Source organism: Hoplias malabaricus, chromosome 5 (genome assembly GCF_029633855.1).
Source record: "Hoplias malabaricus isolate fHopMal1 chromosome 5, fHopMal1.hap1, whole genome shotgun sequence".
NCBI lineage: Eukaryota > Metazoa > Chordata > Actinopteri > Characiformes > Erythrinidae > Hoplias > Hoplias malabaricus.
The window spans coordinates 60,255,543-60,275,916 of NC_089804.1; the positions used below are offsets into that span (position 1 = coordinate 60,255,543).

General features: G+C 44.9%; 1 protein-coding gene across 1 annotated transcript in view; it reads right to left on the bottom strand.

Annotated features, from left to right (window-relative positions):
• The window catches only part of l1camb (L1 cell adhesion molecule, paralog b), a 49,905-nt gene extending 33,011 nt beyond the window's left edge, over positions 1-16,894 (bottom strand). Inside the window, exons 1-6 of the mRNA XM_066670490.1 lie at positions 16,613-16,894; positions 13,166-13,180; positions 12,674-12,776; positions 10,680-10,849; positions 6,480-6,602; positions 5,420-5,590 (exon numbers count right to left, since the gene is read on the bottom strand). Of these exons, the coding sequence (XP_066526587.1) occupies positions 5,420-5,590; positions 6,480-6,602; positions 10,680-10,849; positions 12,674-12,776; positions 13,166-13,180; positions 16,613-16,751 (721 nt within the window). The 5' untranslated portion in view covers positions 16,752-16,894. The remainder of the gene's footprint in view (positions 1-5,419; positions 5,591-6,479; positions 6,603-10,679; positions 10,850-12,673; positions 12,777-13,165; positions 13,181-16,612) is intronic.
• Between the last annotated feature and the right edge of the window lie 3,480 nt (positions 16,895-20,374).

Consider the following 20,374-nt stretch of genomic DNA (forward strand, 5'->3'; position numbering starts at 1 on the left):
CAGCACACCATTAAAAACATTTAAAAATGTTTTCTACAACACACAAATGGCATGAAAACAAGGAGCGCCTTATGCTCCATAGACTGGGTCCCACACGTGGGTCAGGCCTTGTTTACACATCCAGCTTCGATTGCGCCTTTAATATTACTTTAACTCTTAACATTCTTTAACACATAAAAAAACATAAAAACAGTGATCATCCGTCACTTTTCGCAAAGTGTAGAGTAAGTGGCCCACAATCAGCAGAAGATCACCATTTTCACAGCAGAAAAAAATCTTTTTACTTGTTACTCACTGCAAACATTTTTATTTATTGTGTTTGACCACCAGGGCGCACTCAGAACCAGATTACACATCTGAGTCAAACTAGACAGCAGATCATCACGATGGCGATCCTTCATGCGATACAAGCAGCAGGAGGCGCTGTACACCATTAGCCTCTACCTGCAGGCCCCCTAGTGATAGAGGAGTCCCAGGGCAAACATGTTCACACTGAGCACAGTGAAATCAATCAGAGAAGATTCAGACCTCACCTATAACTGTAGGAATAATACACAGGGCTTTCTGTCCTGTTGGAGGCGCTGTTTTATTTCTGAAAAAGCATGAGAGCTGATTCAGATCGGAGTGTGGAGCACAAAGCAGTCGATATGTTCATTATATTCCTGTTCATTCCACAGAGGACAGAGGTTAAAAGCCACTGTGACTTTCTGTCTGTGCTCCCAACCGAAGGTATTATTATAAGGAGCTCACAGGATGGGCCATTTATATAAATACACCTTAATAAAATGGGAATGGTTTGTGATATTTACTTCCTGTTTGTGGCACATTAGTATATGAGAGGGGGGGGGGGGGGCAACCATTTTGAAGTCGGCCATTTTGGATCCAACTTTTGTTTTTTCAATGGGAAGAGGGTCATGTGACACATCAAACTTACTGGAAATTTCACAAGAAAAACAATGTTTTTAAATTTTTGCATAAAACTAAAGAGTCGGCGATGGGTTTGGTTCATGGTGTAGTTGCTGACGCCTCATAAACAGAACAGGAGTCAGAGCGTAAACACGGAATAACCAGCGCTGTATTCAGGAAGAGAGAGTTACGGCGGCTGGACGGCTGTCTGCTGCCCAACTGGACCATATCCAAAGATTAAAGTGAAGATCAGAGGGAAATATTCCAATAATCCCTTTCCAAAAGCAACCGGACACACCTCTGGGGGGAAGGGGGCAGACCATCTCTCAAGACGTCAGGCAGACAGTCAGGCAGACACACACACAGCCCCTACACAGTGTTTTTATAATAAACACTATAATAATATTCTGAGCACTGTCTTATGAGGAGCTGTGGTTTCACATGAAAGACAGAATAACACAACTTCACAACACTTCAACACACTACAACACACTGTTTCTCACTGTAACACACTACAACACACTGTATCTCACTGTAACACACTACAACACACTGTTTCTCACTGTAACACACTACAACACACTGTATCTCACTGTAACACACTACAACACACTGTATCTCACTGTAACACACTACAACACACTGTATCTCACTCTAAAACACTATAACACTACAACACACTGCATCACACACAATAACACACTACAACACACTGTATCTCACTGTAACACACACAATAACACACCACAACACACTGTATCACACACAATAACACAACAGCACACTAAAATGCACTGTATCACACACAATAACACACTACTGTATCACACACAATAACACACTACAACACACTGTATCTCACTGTAACACACTACAACACACTGTTTCTCACTGTAACACACTACAACACACTGTATCTCACTGTAACACACTACAACACACTGTATCTCACTGTAACACACTACAACACACTGTATCTCACTGTAACACACTACAACACACTGTATCTCACTGTAACACACTATAACACTACAACACACTGCATCACACACAATAACACACTACAACACACTGTATCTCACTGTAACACACACAATAACACACCACAACACACTGTATCACACACAATAACACAACAGCACACTAAAATGCACTGTATCACACACAATAACACACTACTGTATCACACACAATAACACACTACAACACACTACAACACACTGTAACACACTGTTTCTTACTGTAACACACTACAACACACTGTTTCTCACTGTAACACACTACAACACACTACAACACACTGTAACACACTGTTTCTTACTGTAACACACTACAACACACTGTTTCTCACTGTAACACACTGTTTCTCACTGTAACACACTACAATACAACACAACACACTGCATCACACACAGTAACACACTACAACACACTGTTTCTCACTGTAACACACTACAATACAACACAACACACTGCATCACACACAGTAACACACTACAACACACTGTTTCTCACTGTAACACACTGCAACACACTGTATCTCACTGTAACACACTATAATACAACACAACACACTGCATCACACACAGTAACACACTACAACACACTGTTTCTCACAGTAACACACTACAACACACTACAACACACTGTAACACACTGTTTCTTACTGTAACACACTACAACACACTGTTTCTCACTGTAACACACTACAACACACTACAACACACTGTAACACACTGTTTCTTACTGTAACACACTACAACACACTGTTTCTCACTGTAACACACTGTTTCTCACTGTAACACACTACAATACAACACAACACACTGCATCACACACAGTAACACACTACAACACACTGTTTCTCACTGTAACACACTACAACATACTGTTTCTCACTGTAACACACTACAACACACTGTTTCTCACTGTAACACACTACAATACAACACAACACACTGCATCACACACAGTAACACACTACAACACACTGTTTCTCACTGTAACACACTACAACATACTGTTTCTCACTGTAACACACTACAACACACTGTTTCTCACTGTAACACACTACAACACACTGTTTCTCACTGTAACACACTACAATACAACACAACACACTGCATCACACACAGTAACACACTACAACACACTGTTTCTCACTGTAACACACTACAACATACTGTTTCTCACTGTAACACACTACAACACACTGTTTCTCACTGTAACACACTACAACACACTGTTTCTCACTGTAACACACTATAATACAACACAACACACTGCATCACACACAATAACACACTGCATCACACAAAATAACACACTACAACACACTGTTTATCACTGTAACACACTGTATCTCACTGTAACACACACAATAACACACCACAACAAACTGTATCACACACAATAACACACTACTGCATCACACACAGTAACACACTACAACACACTGTTTCTCACTGTAACACACTGCAACACACTGTATCTCACTGTAACACACTGCAACACACTGTATCTCACTGTAACACACTACAGCACACTGTTTCTCACTGTAACACACTACAACATACTGTTTCTCACTGTAACACACTATAATACAACACAACACACTGCATCACACACAGTAACACACTACAACACACTGTTTCTCACTGTAACACACTACAACATACTGTTTCTCACTGTAACACACTACAACACACTGTTTCTCACTGTAACACACTACAACACACTGTTTCTCACTGTAACACACTATAATACAACACAACACACTGCATCACACACAATAACACACTGCATCACACAAAATAACACACTGTATCTCACTGGAACACACACAATAACACACCACAACAAACTGTATCACACACAATAACACACTACTGCATCACACACAGTAACACACTACAACACACTGTTTCTCACTGTAACACACTGCAACACACTGTATCTCACTGTAACACACTGCAACACACTGTATCTCACTGTAACACACTACAACACACTGTTTCTCACTGTAACACACTACAACATACTGTTTCTCACTGTAACACACTATAATACAACACAACACACTGCATCACACACTACAACACACTGTTTCTCACTGTAACACACTACAACACACTGTTTCTTACTGTAACACACTACAACACACTGTTTCTCACTGTAACACACTACAATACAACACAACACACTGCATCACACACAGTAACACACTACAACACACTGTTTCTCACTGTAACACACTACAACATACTGTTTCTCACTGTAACACACTACAACACACTGTTTCTCACTGTAACACACTACAACACACTGTTTCTCACTGTAACACACTATAATACAACACAACACACTGCATCACACACAATAACACACTACAACACACTGTTTATCACTGTAACACACTGTATCTCACTGTAACACACACAATAACACACCACAACAAACTGTATCACACACAATAACACACTACTGCATCACACACAGTAACACACTACAACACACTGTTTCTCACTGTAACACACTGCAACACACTGTATCTCACTGTAACACACTGCAACACACTGTATCTCACTGTAACACACTACAACACACTGTTTCTCACTGTAACACACTACAACATACTGTTTCTCACTGTAACACACTATAATACAACACAACACACTGCATCACACACTACAACACACTGTTTCTCACTGTAACACACTACAACACACTGTTTCTCACTGTAACACACTACAACATACTGTTTCTCACTGTAACACACTATAATACAACACAACACACTGCATCACACACTACAACACACTGTTTCTCACTGTAACCCACTACAACACACTGTTTCTTACTGTAACACACTGCAACACACTGTATCTCACTGTAACACACTATAATACAACACAACACATTGCATCACACACAATAACGCACTACAGCACACTGTAACACACTGCAGCACACTGTATCACACACAGTAACACACTACAACACACTGTATGTCACTGTAACTCTCTGTAACACACTGTAACAGACTGTAACACACTACAACACACTGTATGTCACTGTAACTCTCTGTAACACACTGTAACAGACTGTAACACACTACAATACACTGCACCCAGGCCAGGTGAAAAACTTAGTGTTGATCATCATGTCGTGTCAACTTTTCCTACCAATAGTGCCTCTCTCTGTCCTGCTCTGACTGTGTGACCTCTGCTGCTCTCTGTACTGTCTGTGTTCTGTCCGAGCCACTGACGTAAAACTGCTGAATCAAAACAGTTCCCTGCACACAGTCATGCCCACTTCGCTAGACAAAGCAAAATAAAAAAAACCTGTGTGACCGGGGCTTTACAGTGTGTTAGAGTGCAGTGAAATCATGTCTGACTCATAAAGAAAATGGCTTTTTTTGAATACAGCTTAGAGAAATCTAATGGTAAAAATGACTGACTGCAACGTTAAAGTATTGTAAAGGTTTCCATGTGCTGTGACCTGTGATACTTACATGGGTTAACGGTCAGAGAGATGGGCTCCTTCGGTAAAATGGTTCTCGCCTCAATGTACTGGGCGTGACAGGTGTAATCGTCTCTGCTGTCATTAACTAGCGTGTTAGCAAAAAACAGATTACCATCCAGACCAGTGGTGACACGCTCACTCTGACTGATATGCAGCAGCTCTGAGGAAAAACAAAACCAAAACAAAAAACACAGGAAGACAAACTTTAGAAAGGAGCTCTGTATTAATAATGCTACATTCTACAAGCTAACACAGCTCTAAATCACCAGCTCATTAAAAATATCATAAATGCTACATGCTACAAGCTAACTGTCACACCTTGACACTTTCTGGTTTGTTTTCCTCTTCCATGTGGCTGTCTGTTTGTTGTCATTCCTAGCTCCGCCCTCGTTTCACTCTTACCTCCGCCTCTTTTGTCATCGTTTCCCTTGTTATCCATGTCAGGTGTGTCTAGTTAGTTCATGTATTTAAGCCCTCTTCCCTCACTTCCTGATCGGTCAGTTTGATTTTGTCTGTTTGCTTGTTTTCTTTATTTGTTTCATGCTCATGGTTCTTCGTAGTGTTTCTCGTTTCTGATTCCTCGTTCCCTGTTCGTTCTCTTACACCTTTTCGTGACCCCCTACTTCGTTTGTGTTTTGAAATGTTTGATCATCTAGCTTGCCCGGTTTCCTGTTCGTTAATGTTATCTCGTGTTTCTCGTTAAGTTCGTTTGTCGTGTTTTCGCTTAAATAAATCATCTGTGTTGTAGCGAGTGTGTCCGCTTCCCGTGATCTTCTCCTCACACCGCCCTGACACTAACACTGCTCTGAATCACCAGCTCATTAAAAATATCATAAATGCTACATGCTACAAGCTAACACTGCTCTGAATCACCAGCTCATTAAAAATATAAAATGCTACATGCTACAAGCTAACACTGCTCTGAATCAGCAGCTAATTAAGGAGGTCTTTATCAATAATGCTACATGCTAACATTGGTCTAAATCCCCAGCTCATTAAAGAGCCCCTTATTTGGGTGTGGCAGAAGCGTGAGGTGGAGTTAAACTCACTCTTGTCCATCCAGTGAATAGTGGGGGCCACTGAACTTTTCGGAAGGTTACAGTGGAGCACCACACTCTCTCCTTCGCTCACATTCTTCTTCACTCGCTTCTCTTTCGGCAGGATGGGCATGGCTGTGGAGGACAAACATTTATCACCAACAACGTCAATTAAGATGAGACATCAGAATTTACAGAACCTTTAGCTGTGCAGGCTCCTCCTTGGATCACCACCTTAACGTGGTGGAGGGGTTTGCGTGCCTGTGTGAGCCTAGGAGCTATGTTGTCGGGGGCAATAGCCCCTGGTAGGGTCTCTCAAGGCAAATTGGTCCTAGGTGATGGGCCAGACAAAAAGCGATCCATAAAGACACGGATGAAAAAGATAATAGCGTGGACACAGCCTCCCTTGCCCGGAGCAGGGTTACCGGGGCCTCACCCTGGAGCCAGGCCTGGGGGAGGGGCTCCTTGGCGAGCGCCTGGTGGCCGGACTTTCACCTATGGGGTCCGGTCGGGCTTAGCTCGAAGGAGATACATGGGTCCACTCTCCCATGGGCCCACCACCTGTGGGAGAGGTAGTAATCCGGGTCTGGTGCATTGTGGATCGGGTGGCGGTTGGGGTCGGGGGCCCTGGCGTTCTGATCCTCGGTTACTGAAACTGGCTTTTGGAACATGGAACGTAACCTCTCTGGTGGGAAAAGAGCCTGAGCTGGTGCGCGAGGTTGAGAGGTACCGGCTAGATATAGTTGGGCTCACCTCGACACACAGTATTGGCTCTGGAACCAATCTCCTTGAGAGACGCTGGATGCTCTTTCACTCTGGAGTTGCCCAGGGTGAGAGGCGTAAGGCAGGTGTGGGCTTACTCATAGCCCCCCGGCTTAGCGCCTGTACATTGTGGTTTACCCCAGTGGACGAGAGGGTAATTTCCCTGCGCCTTCGGGTTGGGGAAAGGGCTCTGACTGTTGTTTGTGCTTATGCACCGAACAGCATTTCAGAGTACCATGCCTTCTTGGGGACCCTAGAGGGGGTGCTGGAGAATACTCATTCAGGGGACTCCATTGTTCTGCTGGGGGACTTCAATGCTCACGTGGGTAATGAAAGTGAGACTTGGAGGGGCGTGATTGGGAGGAACGGCCCCGCTGATCTGAACCCGAGTGGTGTTCAGTTATTTGATTTCTGTGCCCGTCACAGTTTGTCCATTACGAACACCATGTTCGAGCATAAGGGTGTCCACAAGTACACCTGGCATCAGGATACCCTAGGCCGCATTTCGATGATCGACTTTATAGTCGTATCATCTGACCTGCGGCCATATGTTCTGGACACTCGGGTGAAGAGAGGCGCTGAGCTGTCAACTGATCACCACCTTGTTGTGAGTTGGATCAGATGGCGGGGGAGGATGCCGGACAGACCTGGCAGGCCCAAACATGTGCTGAGGGTTTGCTGGGAACGTTTGGCAGAGGAACCAGTCAGAAAGATCTTCATCTCCCACATCCGGCAGAGCTTCGACTGCATCCCGGGGGAGGCTGGTGACATTGAGTCCGAGTGGGCCATGTTCCGGACCTCCATTGTTGAGGCGGCTGAACGGAGCTGTGGCTGCAAGGTTGTCGGTGCCTGTCAGGGTGGCAATCCCCGCACTCAGTGGTGGACACCCCGGGTGAGGGGGGGCTGTCAAGCTGAAGAAAGAGTCCTATCGAGCCTGGTTGGCTCAGGGGACTCCGGAGGCAGCCGACAGGTACCGAGGAGCCAAGCGGCTCGCGGCTCGCGGCCTCGGCAGTCGCTGAGGCAAAAACTCGGGTGTGGGAGGAGTTCGGTTAGAACATGGAAAACAACTTTCGGTCGGCTCCGAGAAGCTTCTGGCAAACCCGTCAGGCGACTCAGGAGGGGAAAGCAGTTTTCCACCAACACTGTATATGGTGGGGGTGGGGAACTGTTGACCTCGACTGGGGACGTCACCAGACGGTGGAAGGAATACTTCGAGGATCTTCTCAATCCCACCAGCACAGCTGGGGGTGGATGAGGTTCACGCCGGGTTCCTCAAGGCTCTGGATGTTGTGGGGCTGTCCTGGTTGACACGTCTTTGCAACATCACGTGGACATCGGGGGCAGTGCCTCTGGACTGGCAGACTGGGGTGGTGGTTCCCCTTTTTAAAAAGGGGGATCGGAGGGTGTGTTCCAACTATAGGGGGATCACACTCCTCAGCCTCCCCGGTAAGGTCTATGCAGGGGTACTGGAGAAGAGAGTCCAACTGATAGTGAGATCCTGCCTCAAGTGGAGGAGTTTAAATACCTCGGGGTCTTGTTCACGAGTGAGGGAAAGATGGAGCGTGAGATTGACAGGCGGATTGGTGCAGCGTCAGCAGTAATGCGGGCTCTGTACCGGTCCGTTGTGGTGAAGAGAGAGCTGAGCAGAAAAGCAAATCTCTCGATTTACCGTTCAATCTACGTCCAAACCCTCACCTATGGTCACGAGCTTTGGGTAGTGACCGAAAGAATGATATCGCAGGTACAAGCGGCTGAAATGGGTTTTCTCCGCAGGATGTCTGGACTCTTCCTTAGAGACAGGGTTAGGAGCTCGGACATCCGGGAGAGACTCGGAGTGGAGCCGCTGCTCCTCCACGTCGAGAGGAGCCAGTTGAAGTGGTTTGGGCATCTCAGTCCAGACACTGAGGGGTTTAAAAACTCCAGCAGCACTGCTGTGTCTGATCCACTCTACACCAGCACAACACACACTAACACACCACCACCACGTCAGTGTCACTGCAGCGCTGAGAATGATCCACCACCACATCACACCTGCTCTGTGGGGGTCCTGAGTGCCGAAGACTAGGGTGAAAGGGGGGTAAAGTATGCAGAGCAACAGATGAACTACAGTGTGTAAGTGTAGAACTACAAAGTGACCGGAGTGGACAGTGGAGCTGAGAGAGTTGACAGTGAGTGTGAAAACATGTTGTGTCATGTTTTACAGTGTTGCTGAATGCTGTCATCATACCCCTGTTGCCTGGCGACGGTTGCCATGGTAACAGAGGCTGAGTCAGCAGGCACCGAAGATGCTCTCAGTTTTTTTTGAACACACATCATGAGACATGACAGCGTCCAGTAATCCAGACTCATCTAAACTCAAACTCTCCAGAGTGGTAACTTTCAGGAGTGTCCCTGCTCTCATTTTACTGTGAAATTAAAAGGATGTATTTCAGTTTATTGCTTTGAATTTTGCTAAATTAAAGTTCACTATATGGACAAAAGTATTGGGATGACTAATCCCCTGTTCAAACTAGCAGGCCACAAAGTGACACGCGCCCAGTCATTTCCTATGGAAGAACACAATTTGTAGCTGTGATTTTTGTTGGGGGTCCCCCGGTGTAATTCATTTTCAGAGGGGGAGGGAAGGGAGTGGTTCCCTATCCTCCTCAAAAAGATTACATAGTGCACATTCACACAAGAGTATTTGTGAGGTCAGACACTGATGAGACACTGGATGAGAGAACCTGGTAATCTCTGTTCTATTCCTCAAGTTTTTCCACATCAAACTCAGCCAAATATGCCTTTATTGACCTTGGTTTGTGCACAGGGGCACAGTTATGCTAGAGCAGAAAAGTGTTGTCCCTGAATTTTTCCCCCCTCAAAGTTGGAAGTGTTTACATCATTCCACCCAACACTTGGCATTGTACTTGGTGATATATGGTGCACATTCAGTTGCTCAGCCATGGAAGCCCATGCCATGTAGCTCCTGGCACAGTTTTTGTGCTGTTGTTGATGCCAGATGAGGTTTGAAACTCTGCAGTTAGGGCGTGAGCAACTTTTAGGCACTCTGCAAGTGTACCCTGTAACATTCTGTGGGCTGACTCTTTGTAGCCGAGTTGCTGTGGTTCCTAAATGCTTCCATTTTTCAATAACACCACTCATGGTTGATCATGGAATATCTAGGAAGGAAGAAATATCTCAAACTGATTTGGTGTAATGGTGGCATCCTATTTAGAGTATCACACTTGAATTGAATGAGCTTTTAGATTACAGACTTGATTATATTCAGCAGTGACAATGAAACTGAATTAAACACCTGAATTCAATAATTAGGAGGTGTGTCACAATGCTTATGTCTATACAGTGTTTCTTCCCCAACCCCAGATGGATTTCAGACACTCTACACAACCTTCGGTCACTAAAGGTCAGTGAGGTGATCAGAAAGTGTCTGAATGCAGACGAGAGACTCACGCTCTGTGATGAGCTCGATGACGTCTGAGATGGCCGTCCCCAGTTCGTTGGAGGCATAACAGCGATACTTTCCCTGATAAGACTTCAGATCCTCATCATCATTTGCGGTGATGTGGTAGGGGCCGAGGGACTCCTCCCTGAAGATCTCTCCATCCTTCACCCACCGGTAGCTAGAGGAAGGAAGGATGAGGACCAAGGTTAAAGAGAGATGAGAATCACAACAAAAAGCTCTGTTTGAGCAGCAGAATTCATTCTGTGTTACTTCACCTGGCAGTGGTCTTAATCTTTTGGCTGATATTAACATCATCATTAACAGTCATAACATTAAGAACAGGAGCAGTCCAAAAGTGGGAGGAGTTATTTTTCAGTGTGCACCATGATTTTATTTTATATGACTGACTCCGCCCACAAACTCCGCACTAAACAGTGGGAGGAGCAACATTCTCTAATCCACTGCAGTAACACACTGTTTGAAGCTATTATTATACGTCATCACACCGTTCTATTTTACACAATAGTCTCCAACCAATCTAAAGGCTCTGTTTACTCCATTGTTCCTTTCCTCCCCTCTCAGTTTCACTCTATACATTGTGGTCAGTAGGGGGTGCAGTGCACTCACCCCTCCACCTCAAACTACACCTATGAATACAGCCATTTTCTCACAAGCTTCTGAAGTTCTTCTCACTGGATCACCACAGTAACATCAGCAAGACTTAGGATGTGCTTCATGTAAATCAGTGGATCCCAAAGTGGAGGGTGCCGAGTGTTGCCACGTGTCCTTGTTTTCCTGGGATTGTTCCCTTTTTTTACTGTCTGTCCTGGAAAATTAATCATTCTTCTGAAGATGCCTATTGTCTCAGTTTTTGGTGAAAACGCATTTCCATTCACAGATTTAGACAGAAATCGGTGTCATCCCTTTGATCTGAAAGACGGCACTGTTTATTCAGTACAGTGTCCCCCTCACTGCACTCAGGCATTGGGAACCACACAGGAAGAGCACCCCCTGCTGGACCCACTAACACTACCTGCAGCACAAGCCAAGCTTTCCGAGGAGGAGGAGGAGGAGGACTAATAGCAGGAGTTTAATTTGATAAAAGCCTCTGAGTCAGGGCAGACTCTCTGTCAGCAGCGTCCTGTTTGGCCAGTGATCAGTAAATTCAGACCACGTTGTCTGGAGACGTCCCTAGTAAATAACGCAGCTGTCGTCCCCCTGAATACATCATCACAGATGCCACTTGGTTTAATAGCGAGTGTGAAAGCTTTGACTGTGCTGAACTTCAGCAGGTTCCCAGTGGATTCCTCTCTGTGAAGTGAAACGCTGATAAATGTAGATCATCTGAGAGACTGTGAGCTGAATGTAAACACTGAGGAGGTAAAACCAGGACTCAGTTATATTTCTAATGCAGTGCTTCACAGTAAAACCTCATCCATCTGTGCAGATTTTACAGGATCCTTCTGGTTTCCACTCTGTTTCCACACTGCGCTGCTCACTGAAAACACACAGCGAGGGCGGAGCCTCTGCAGTAGCCAGTAGGTGAGCTACAATGTCACATGATGCTGTTAAACCAATTAAATCCAAGGTATTTCTTCTGATATGTGTTATGACATTGAAATGTTTCAGCTCTAAAATATACTCTCACATCACCAGAGGCGGGGTGACAAAACTGAGCCATCCACAAAACAGTCACACAATCTCTTTAATAACGCCAAAACAGCCTGCTGTGTCCGCTGAGCACGCTGGACACTCCCCCATGAGCTCCCAGGCCCCTCCCATACTCTGCCCCTTCACTGTAGTTTATGTTAAGCTGTAATATTCAGAATAAAAGTCTCAAAAAATGTAAATAAAAGTTAGAAATATCTGGTTCCATTCACCCTCACTGTGAACGAGTATTGAACACTAGGTTTGTCTCTAACAGAGTGTTTACGTCTCTTCTCTCCTGGGAATGTAACTTAAATTCAATAATTACTATAATGATGGGGGAGGGGTTACGCACGTGGGGGAAGGGTTTCCCATGGCTTCACATTTCAGCATAACGTCATCCAGGTAAAAGACAGTGTAGGACTCTGTCTGAAACGTGATCACTGGAGGCTGCTTGACTGCATGAGGTTCAAATACAGACAATATTTAATTTACAGAATGATAAATAACATTAAAAACAGCATATATTTATACACCGCAATCAGCTGTTTGCTCCACACTATAAACCAGCCATTATCCTGACACCTAGAGGTCTGGAGGTAATTAAACATGGTGGTTCCCATGTGGAGACCCCACTCTGTGGAGCATACAGTGATTATTTCAGTCATTGCAAAGCAAATAGAGTCTTGTAAAAATGTAGAAATAATAAATAATAGTGTTCATGAACATTGTTTACACTTTTGTTCTTGGTGAAAATGAATGATTGCACCTTTAATACAAAGAAAATCATCATCAGAAAATAAACAGTCCCAGAAAGACAAGGTACAGAGGAAGTCCGAACACTTACGGTCATCAATTACATCTGTTAGTCCAGAGGAACGCAGAGGGAGAGAAAAGACAAAGTTAAAGATACTTTTCATTAAATATTAATGACCATGATTCACTCTTTAAAGCCGCAGTGTGTGTACAGTGTAGTTTATGACTGATGTAGTTCACTGTAGAGGGAGCGAGGTGCTGTGTGTGTACAGTGTAGTTTATGACTGATGTAGTTCACTATAGAGGGAGTGAGGAGCTGTGTGTACAGTGTAGTTTATGACTGATGTAGTTCACTGTAGAGGGAGCGAGGAGCTGTGTGTGTACAGTGTAGTTTGTGACTGATGTAGTTCACTGTAGAGGGAGTGAGGAGCTGTGTGTGTACAGTGTAGTTTATGACTGATGTAGTTCACTGTAGAGGGAGTGAGGAGCTGTGTGTGTACAGTGTAGTTTATGACTGATGTAGTTCACTGTAGAGGGAGCGAGGTGCTGTGTGTGTACAGTGTAGTTTATGACTGATGTAGTTCACTATAGAGGGAGTGAGGAGCTGTGTGTGTACAGTGTAGTTTATGACTGATGTAGTTCACTGTAGAGGGAGTGAGGAGCTATGTGTGTACAGTGTAGTTTGTGACTGATGTAGTTCACTGTTGAGGGAGCGAGGAGCTGTATGTGTACAGTGTAGTTTGTGACTGATGTAGTTCAATGTAGAGGGAACGAGGAGCTATGTTTGTACAGTGTAGTTTGTGACTGATGTAGTTCACTGTAGAAGGAGTGAGGAGCTGTGTGTGCACAGTGTAGTTTGTGACTGATGTAGTTCACTGTAGAGGGAGTGAGGAGCTATGTGTGTACAGTGTAGTTTGTGACTGATGTAGTTCAATGTAGAGGGAGTGAGGAGCTGTGTGTACAGTGTAGTTTGTGACTGATGTAGTTCAATGTAGAGGGAACGAGAAGCTATGTGTGTACAGTGTAGTTTATGACTGATGTAGTTCACTGTAGAGGGAGTGAGGAGCTGTGTGTGTACAGTGTAGTTTGTGACTGATGTAGTTCACTGTAGAGGGAGTGAGGAGCTGTGTGTGTACAGTGTAGTTTGTGACTGATGTAGTTCATTGTAGAGGGAGTGAGGAGCTCTGCGTGTACAGTGTAGTTTGTGACTGATGTAGTTCACTGTAGAGGGAGCGAGGAGCTGTGTGTGTACAGTGTAGTTTATGACTGATGTAGTTCACTGTAGAGGGAGCGAGGAGCTGTGTGTGTACAGTGTAGTTTATGACTGATGTAGTTCACTGTAGAGGGAGTGAGGAGCTGTGTGTGTACAGTGTAGTTTGTGACTGATGTAGTTCACTGTAGAGGGAGTGAGGAGCTGTGTGTGTACAGTGTAGTTTGTGACTGATGTAGTTCATTGTAGAGGGAGCGAGGAGCTCTGCGTGTACAGTGTAGTTTGTGACTGATGTAGTTCACTGTAGAGGGAGCGAGGAGCTGTGTGTGTACAGTGTAGTTTATGACTGATGTAGTTCACTGTAGAGGGAGTGAGGAGCTGTGTGTGTACAGTGTAGTTTGTGACTGATGTAGTTCACTGTAGAGGGAGTGAGGAGCTGTGTGTGTACAGTGTAGTTTGTGACTGATGCAGTTCACTGTAGAGGGAGTGAGGAGCTGTGTGTGTACAGTGTAGTTTGTGACTGATGTAGTTCACTGTAGAGGGAGTGAGGAGCTGTGTGTGTACAGTGTAGTTTGTGACTGATGTAGTTCATTGTAGAGGGAGCGAGGAGCTCTGCGTGTACAGTGTAGTTTGTGACTGATGTAGTTCACTGTAGAGGGAGCGAGGAGCTGTGTGTGTACAGTGTAGTTTATGACTGATGTAGTTCACTGTAGAGGGAGTGAGGAGCTGTGTGTGTACAGTGTAGTTTGTGACTGATGTAGTTCACTGTAGAGGGAGTGAGGAGCTGTGTGTGTACAGTGTAGTTTGTGACTGATGCAGTTCACTGTAGAGGGAGCGAGGAGCTGTGTGTGTACAGTGTAGTTTGTGACTGATGTAGTTTATTGTAGAGGGAGTGAGGAGCTGTGTGTGTACAGTGTAGTTTGTGACTGATGTAGTTTATTGTAGAGGGAGTGAGGGGCTGTGTGTGTACAGTGTAGTTTGTGACTGATGTAGTTCACTGTAGAGGGAGTGAGGAGCTGTGTGTGTACAGTGTAGTTTGTGACTGATGTAGTTCATTGTAGAGGGAGTGAGGAGCTGTGTGTGTACAGTGTAGTTTATGACTGATGTAGTTTATTGTAGAGGGAGTGAGGGGCTGTGTGTGTACAGTGTAGTTTGTGACTGATGTAGTTCACTGTAGAGGGAGTGAGGAGCTGTGTGTGTACAGTGTAGTTTGTGACTGATGCAGTTCACTGTAGAGGGAGCGAGGAGCTGTGTGTGTACAGTGTAGTTTGTGACTGATGTTGTTTATTGTAGAGGGAGTGAGGGGCTGTGTGTGTACAGTGTAGTTTGTGACTGATGTAGTTCACTGTAGAGGGAGTGAGGAGCTGTGTGTGTACAGTGTAGTTTGTGACTGATGTAGTTCATTGTAGAGGGAGTGAGGAGCTGTGTGTGTACAGTGTAGTTTATGACTGATATAGTTCATTGTAGAGGGAGAGAGGAGCTCTGCGTGTACAGTGTAGTTTGTGACTGATGTAGTTCACTGTAGAGGGAGTGAGGAGCTGTGTGTGTACAGTGTAGTTTGTGACTGATGTAGTTTATTGTAGAGGGAGCGAGGAGCTGTGTATGTACAGTGTAGTTTGTGACTGATGCAGTTCACTGTAGAGGGAGTGAGGAGCTGTGTGTGTACAGTGTAGTTTGTGACTGATGTAGTTCACTGTAGAGGGAGTGAGGAGCTGTGTGTGTACAGTGTAGTTTGTGACTGATGTAGTTCATTGTAGAGGGAGCGAGGAGCTGTGTGTGTACAGTGTAGTTTATGACTGATGTAGTTCACTGTAGAGGGAGCGAGGAGCTGTGTTTGTACAGTGTAGTTTGTGACTGATGTAGTTCACTGTAGAGGGAGGGAGGAGCTGTGTGAGTTTCAAACAGAGACAGACACACTCTGTGACGTCAGTGTTTCAGAAAATATCAGAATAAGTATTTGTACAGTGAAGGAGTTTAATAGAGTTGTACAGCTTCAGTGTCCCTCTCTGCTGCTGGTCTGAGCTGAGTGGGCGGGGTCAATCACAGAATGATTGACATAACATAAACAATGTAGTCACTAGTAAGAACCTCTGTGAAGAGCCTTGCCTGCGTTTGGTCGCCCCCTGCAGGACGCTGCTCAGTATATCCTCCATGTGAATTTAAATATACTATATATTCTGCCCCTGAGGAAAAGCCTGTCCTTTATTACACAGTGCACATGAAATGTTGCAATAAGAATTACTCTCTGCAGCATCATATATTTGTGATGGAAGTGCACAGGACTTCAGGAAGTGCGTATTAATATTGACACTAAGATGAAGTACTCACAGTCTTTGGGAATATTAATGGCTCCTCGGCTTTGTCCCAGAGAGAGCAGCAGAAGATACGTGGACAGCAGCAGCTGGAGACAGGACGCTCTACAGGGCTGCCCCCTGGCGGCCGCTCGCTGACACTTCACTTTAGGCATTTTTCACTCTTCCATCAAACGCTCTTCTCATCCACGCTCACACACACCTCAAACACACACACTCATACAGACACACACAGGCACACACTCACTACTGCGCTCAGGGACGAGTGCGCGTGTGTAAATGAGGAAGGTCGGATTCTCAGGACCACGCCCGTTCTCTGAGAGAGAGAGAGAGAGAGAGAGAGAGAGAGAGAGAGAGAGAAGACAGGATTATTTTAAGAAACAAAATGAACTGGATGTTACTGAACACTGATTTCTGGACAGTGAGCATATATGGGTCCACTGGAGTAAATAGGCACACCACTGACTGTAAAGCACTGCTTGTCCACCATCGGACCACTCAGATTACTGTCCTGTACCGGATATAACTCATTATTAATCTCCTTAAACAGATTTTAACAGAGACTTTTATTCTGGAAAACACACTAATACAAATATTACCAACAACTCTGAGGGATAAATCCCCAGGGACGTAAAGTATACATCCCAGATCTTAACTGGTGCTTTTCCATTGCATGGTGCCAACTGCACTCTACTCTCCATTTGTTCTGTGGTAGTTCATTCACTTTCCACTCATGTAACTACCTGGTGTCGTTTCTAACCCCGTCTCTAAGGGGAACTGAGGGCTTTGGAAACCACAACAATGGTGGCGGTGTTTACTCGTGGTGTATCGGTGTGTTGTTGTTGTTGTTGTTGTTGTTGTTTGGGACTGAACACAGCTCCGTCATCAGTTCAGACAGATCAGTAGAGTTTGTTCCTTCCTTGTTGCAGCGTCCAGCTCTCGCTGGATTCTTTTGTCGGCCACCGATCCAAGGAGCGTTTGAACCTCTTCAAAAGACCACGGCGTCATTTTACGAGCTGCCGTCGTGAGTCGGATAAAAACAAACGTGATCTCTGCTGCAGCTGGAGATTTTACAGATGGAGAGTTGGTGCTGGTCGTCTGCGTTGCGTGGCGTAGAGTGACGACTCTCTCTGGACGATCAGTGCTCTGCAAGGTTTACAAGCCACGGTTTAGTCCCTACTCGACTCGCTCTGAACCACGAGAGAAGAGCCACTAAACAAGAACCCGCTTCCAGAACCAGGACCTGATTCACCTGGTGGAGGAGGGGAACAGACGAGTAGAATGGAGTAGAGAAAATGCAGTGGAAAAGGGCCATAACCCTCCAGATCTGTGATGTTAGCTAATAAAGCCTTGCGCTGCTTAGCACTGTACTTGTGATGGGGAAAGGATGTATCTGACTCACACAGAGAGAGTTTAGCCCCCTACAGCCCTGCTTTTAATGAACATGAATATACTTTCATTATATTTCACCCCTGATATTATTCCACTGTTGTCATGGAGGCAGTTAGCCTAGCAGAGGCTAGCCGTTTTTGTGCTAATGCGAGCAGCTAAGCTATGTTTATGATGTTAAACTAAAGATACACACAATAAAGGCTACGATTTCACTGGACAGATTACAGCAGACCTTAAGGTTTACCTTGATTTATTTAAGGTGGAATCTTAAGGTGGAATAATTAAACTGTTGACCAAAGACAATGTTAAACAAAGGAACCTTTACACTTGTATGTGTAGATCTAGACAATACTGAGGTGTTTATTTTTATGACAATAAATGGATGTGATTTCAGGTGTAGATCAATGAAATTTTACACTAATTAAGATTTTTAAAAAAGTGGTGTAAACTGTCTCTAGGCTCATTTAGCCTCCACTACAGCCCTGTAAACCCAGCTCCACTCTCAGCGGATCCACAGTTACTGTTTATCCAGTTAAATTGAACTCAGTGGGAAAAAAAACAAGACTTATACATAAAACATAACTGCATTGTGTTAAAGTCAGCGAGTGAACTGGGGATGTGCTGAATGTGCAGAACAATGCAATATCCTGTAGACGGTGTGTTCTTTTAATACATTATAGTCTACCCAGCACATAAAGCCTACAGCCAGTACAAGGAATCACAAGGCCACTCCTATTAGAATAAAGGGATTATTTTATAGAGAACACACACACACACACACACACACACACACACACTGATTAATAGGCCAACAGAGCTCCATTAGATGAGAAGAGATCAGCTTGGAGCCTCTCTGAAAACCACTTTAAATACAAACTAATAGCTCTTATAGACCAGAGAGGCAGCCGTCCTCTTTTTTCTCCTTTCTCCTCCGCTTTCCTCCTTCCCTCACTCTCTCCATCTCTCCCCGTCCTGTCGTTTTTAAAGTGCAAATCGATAGAAACAGACCTTTCCATCAAGCCTCGCAGATTAGTCATATCTCATCATCTAAATCACAGGAAAACAAACACAGATAATCAGGTCTGGCCCCTCAGAGATAAAGGCTCCAGCAGACGCTCCATCAGCCAATCAGACGAGCCCGAGGTGGAGGGGGACATGCAGACACAAAGTCTGGACCTCCCTGTCTAACAGGAACGGATTGATAAACCACAACCTGCTCCAAACTACAGTTAAAGATCAGCCGTGTGTCCCCCACCGTCCACTGTCCTCACTTTCTGTGAGGGGCTTTTAGAGGAGGACGTCTGGCTCCATTCACCTCCACTGTCCACTGTCCCCCACCGTCTACTGTCCTCACTTTCTGTGAGGGGCTTTTAGAGGAGGACGTCTGGTTCCAGTCACCTCCACGGTCCACTGTCCTGATTAGCTAAACCATCGCTAATCAAGTTGTTTACGTCTCAGACTTTTAAAGCTGGTTGATTAATTGAATATACCACATGCTAAGTATCCACTTACTTAACGTCAATGTGAACGCATGCACTAGTGTGCAGCATCCAGGCCCGAACCAGCAGCCCACAAACACACACACTGTGAAACAAGACCCCAGTCAGTTTGCTGTGTGTTGACTAAGTTAGAGAGAGAGTGAGAGAGAGAGAGAGAGAGAGAGAGAGAGAAATGTGTGTAAATGTGTGTTAGTGAACTACAGTGTTATTAATGAATGACTGAGAGCTGGACATGTCCTGCGGAGCTGACAGATGTGTCTCTCTTTATTACACACACACACACACACACACACACACACACACACTCGTAATTACCCTGAGTCCCCTGAGTCCCTCCCTTGATGCTGTTCCCTGTTGTTGTTGATTCTCTTCACATTGAAGAGGCTATTGTTGTCACTCACCACCTCTCGACCTCACACACACACACACACACACACACACACACACACACACACACACACACACACGATGTAGCCAGGAATTTTACAGCATCTACTCCTTCTGAACTCACAGGCATTAATCAGGAGTGTGTTCCTCTTCACTGCCATAAGTCTCTACTCCTCTGTCAGGGATTTACACTCAATATCTCAACATTGCTGTGACCATTTGATGGCATTCGACCTTTTAAACACTAGTGAGGTCAGGTACTGATAATAGAAGATTCATTTTGGACATGAGCACAGTTCCATTGCTCCACAAACCAGCGCAGGGAGGAATTATATCTCTGCAGCCCACGCTCAGACTCATGTGCAGCTGCTCGGGAGCGTCCTATTTAATCTGAAGAGATTTTACTCATTTTCAATGCCTAGGGTCCCCACAAAGCAATAAATACACGGACCACATGACTATTAATCAATGCCATAAAAGATTTACTCCGTGTGTGTGTG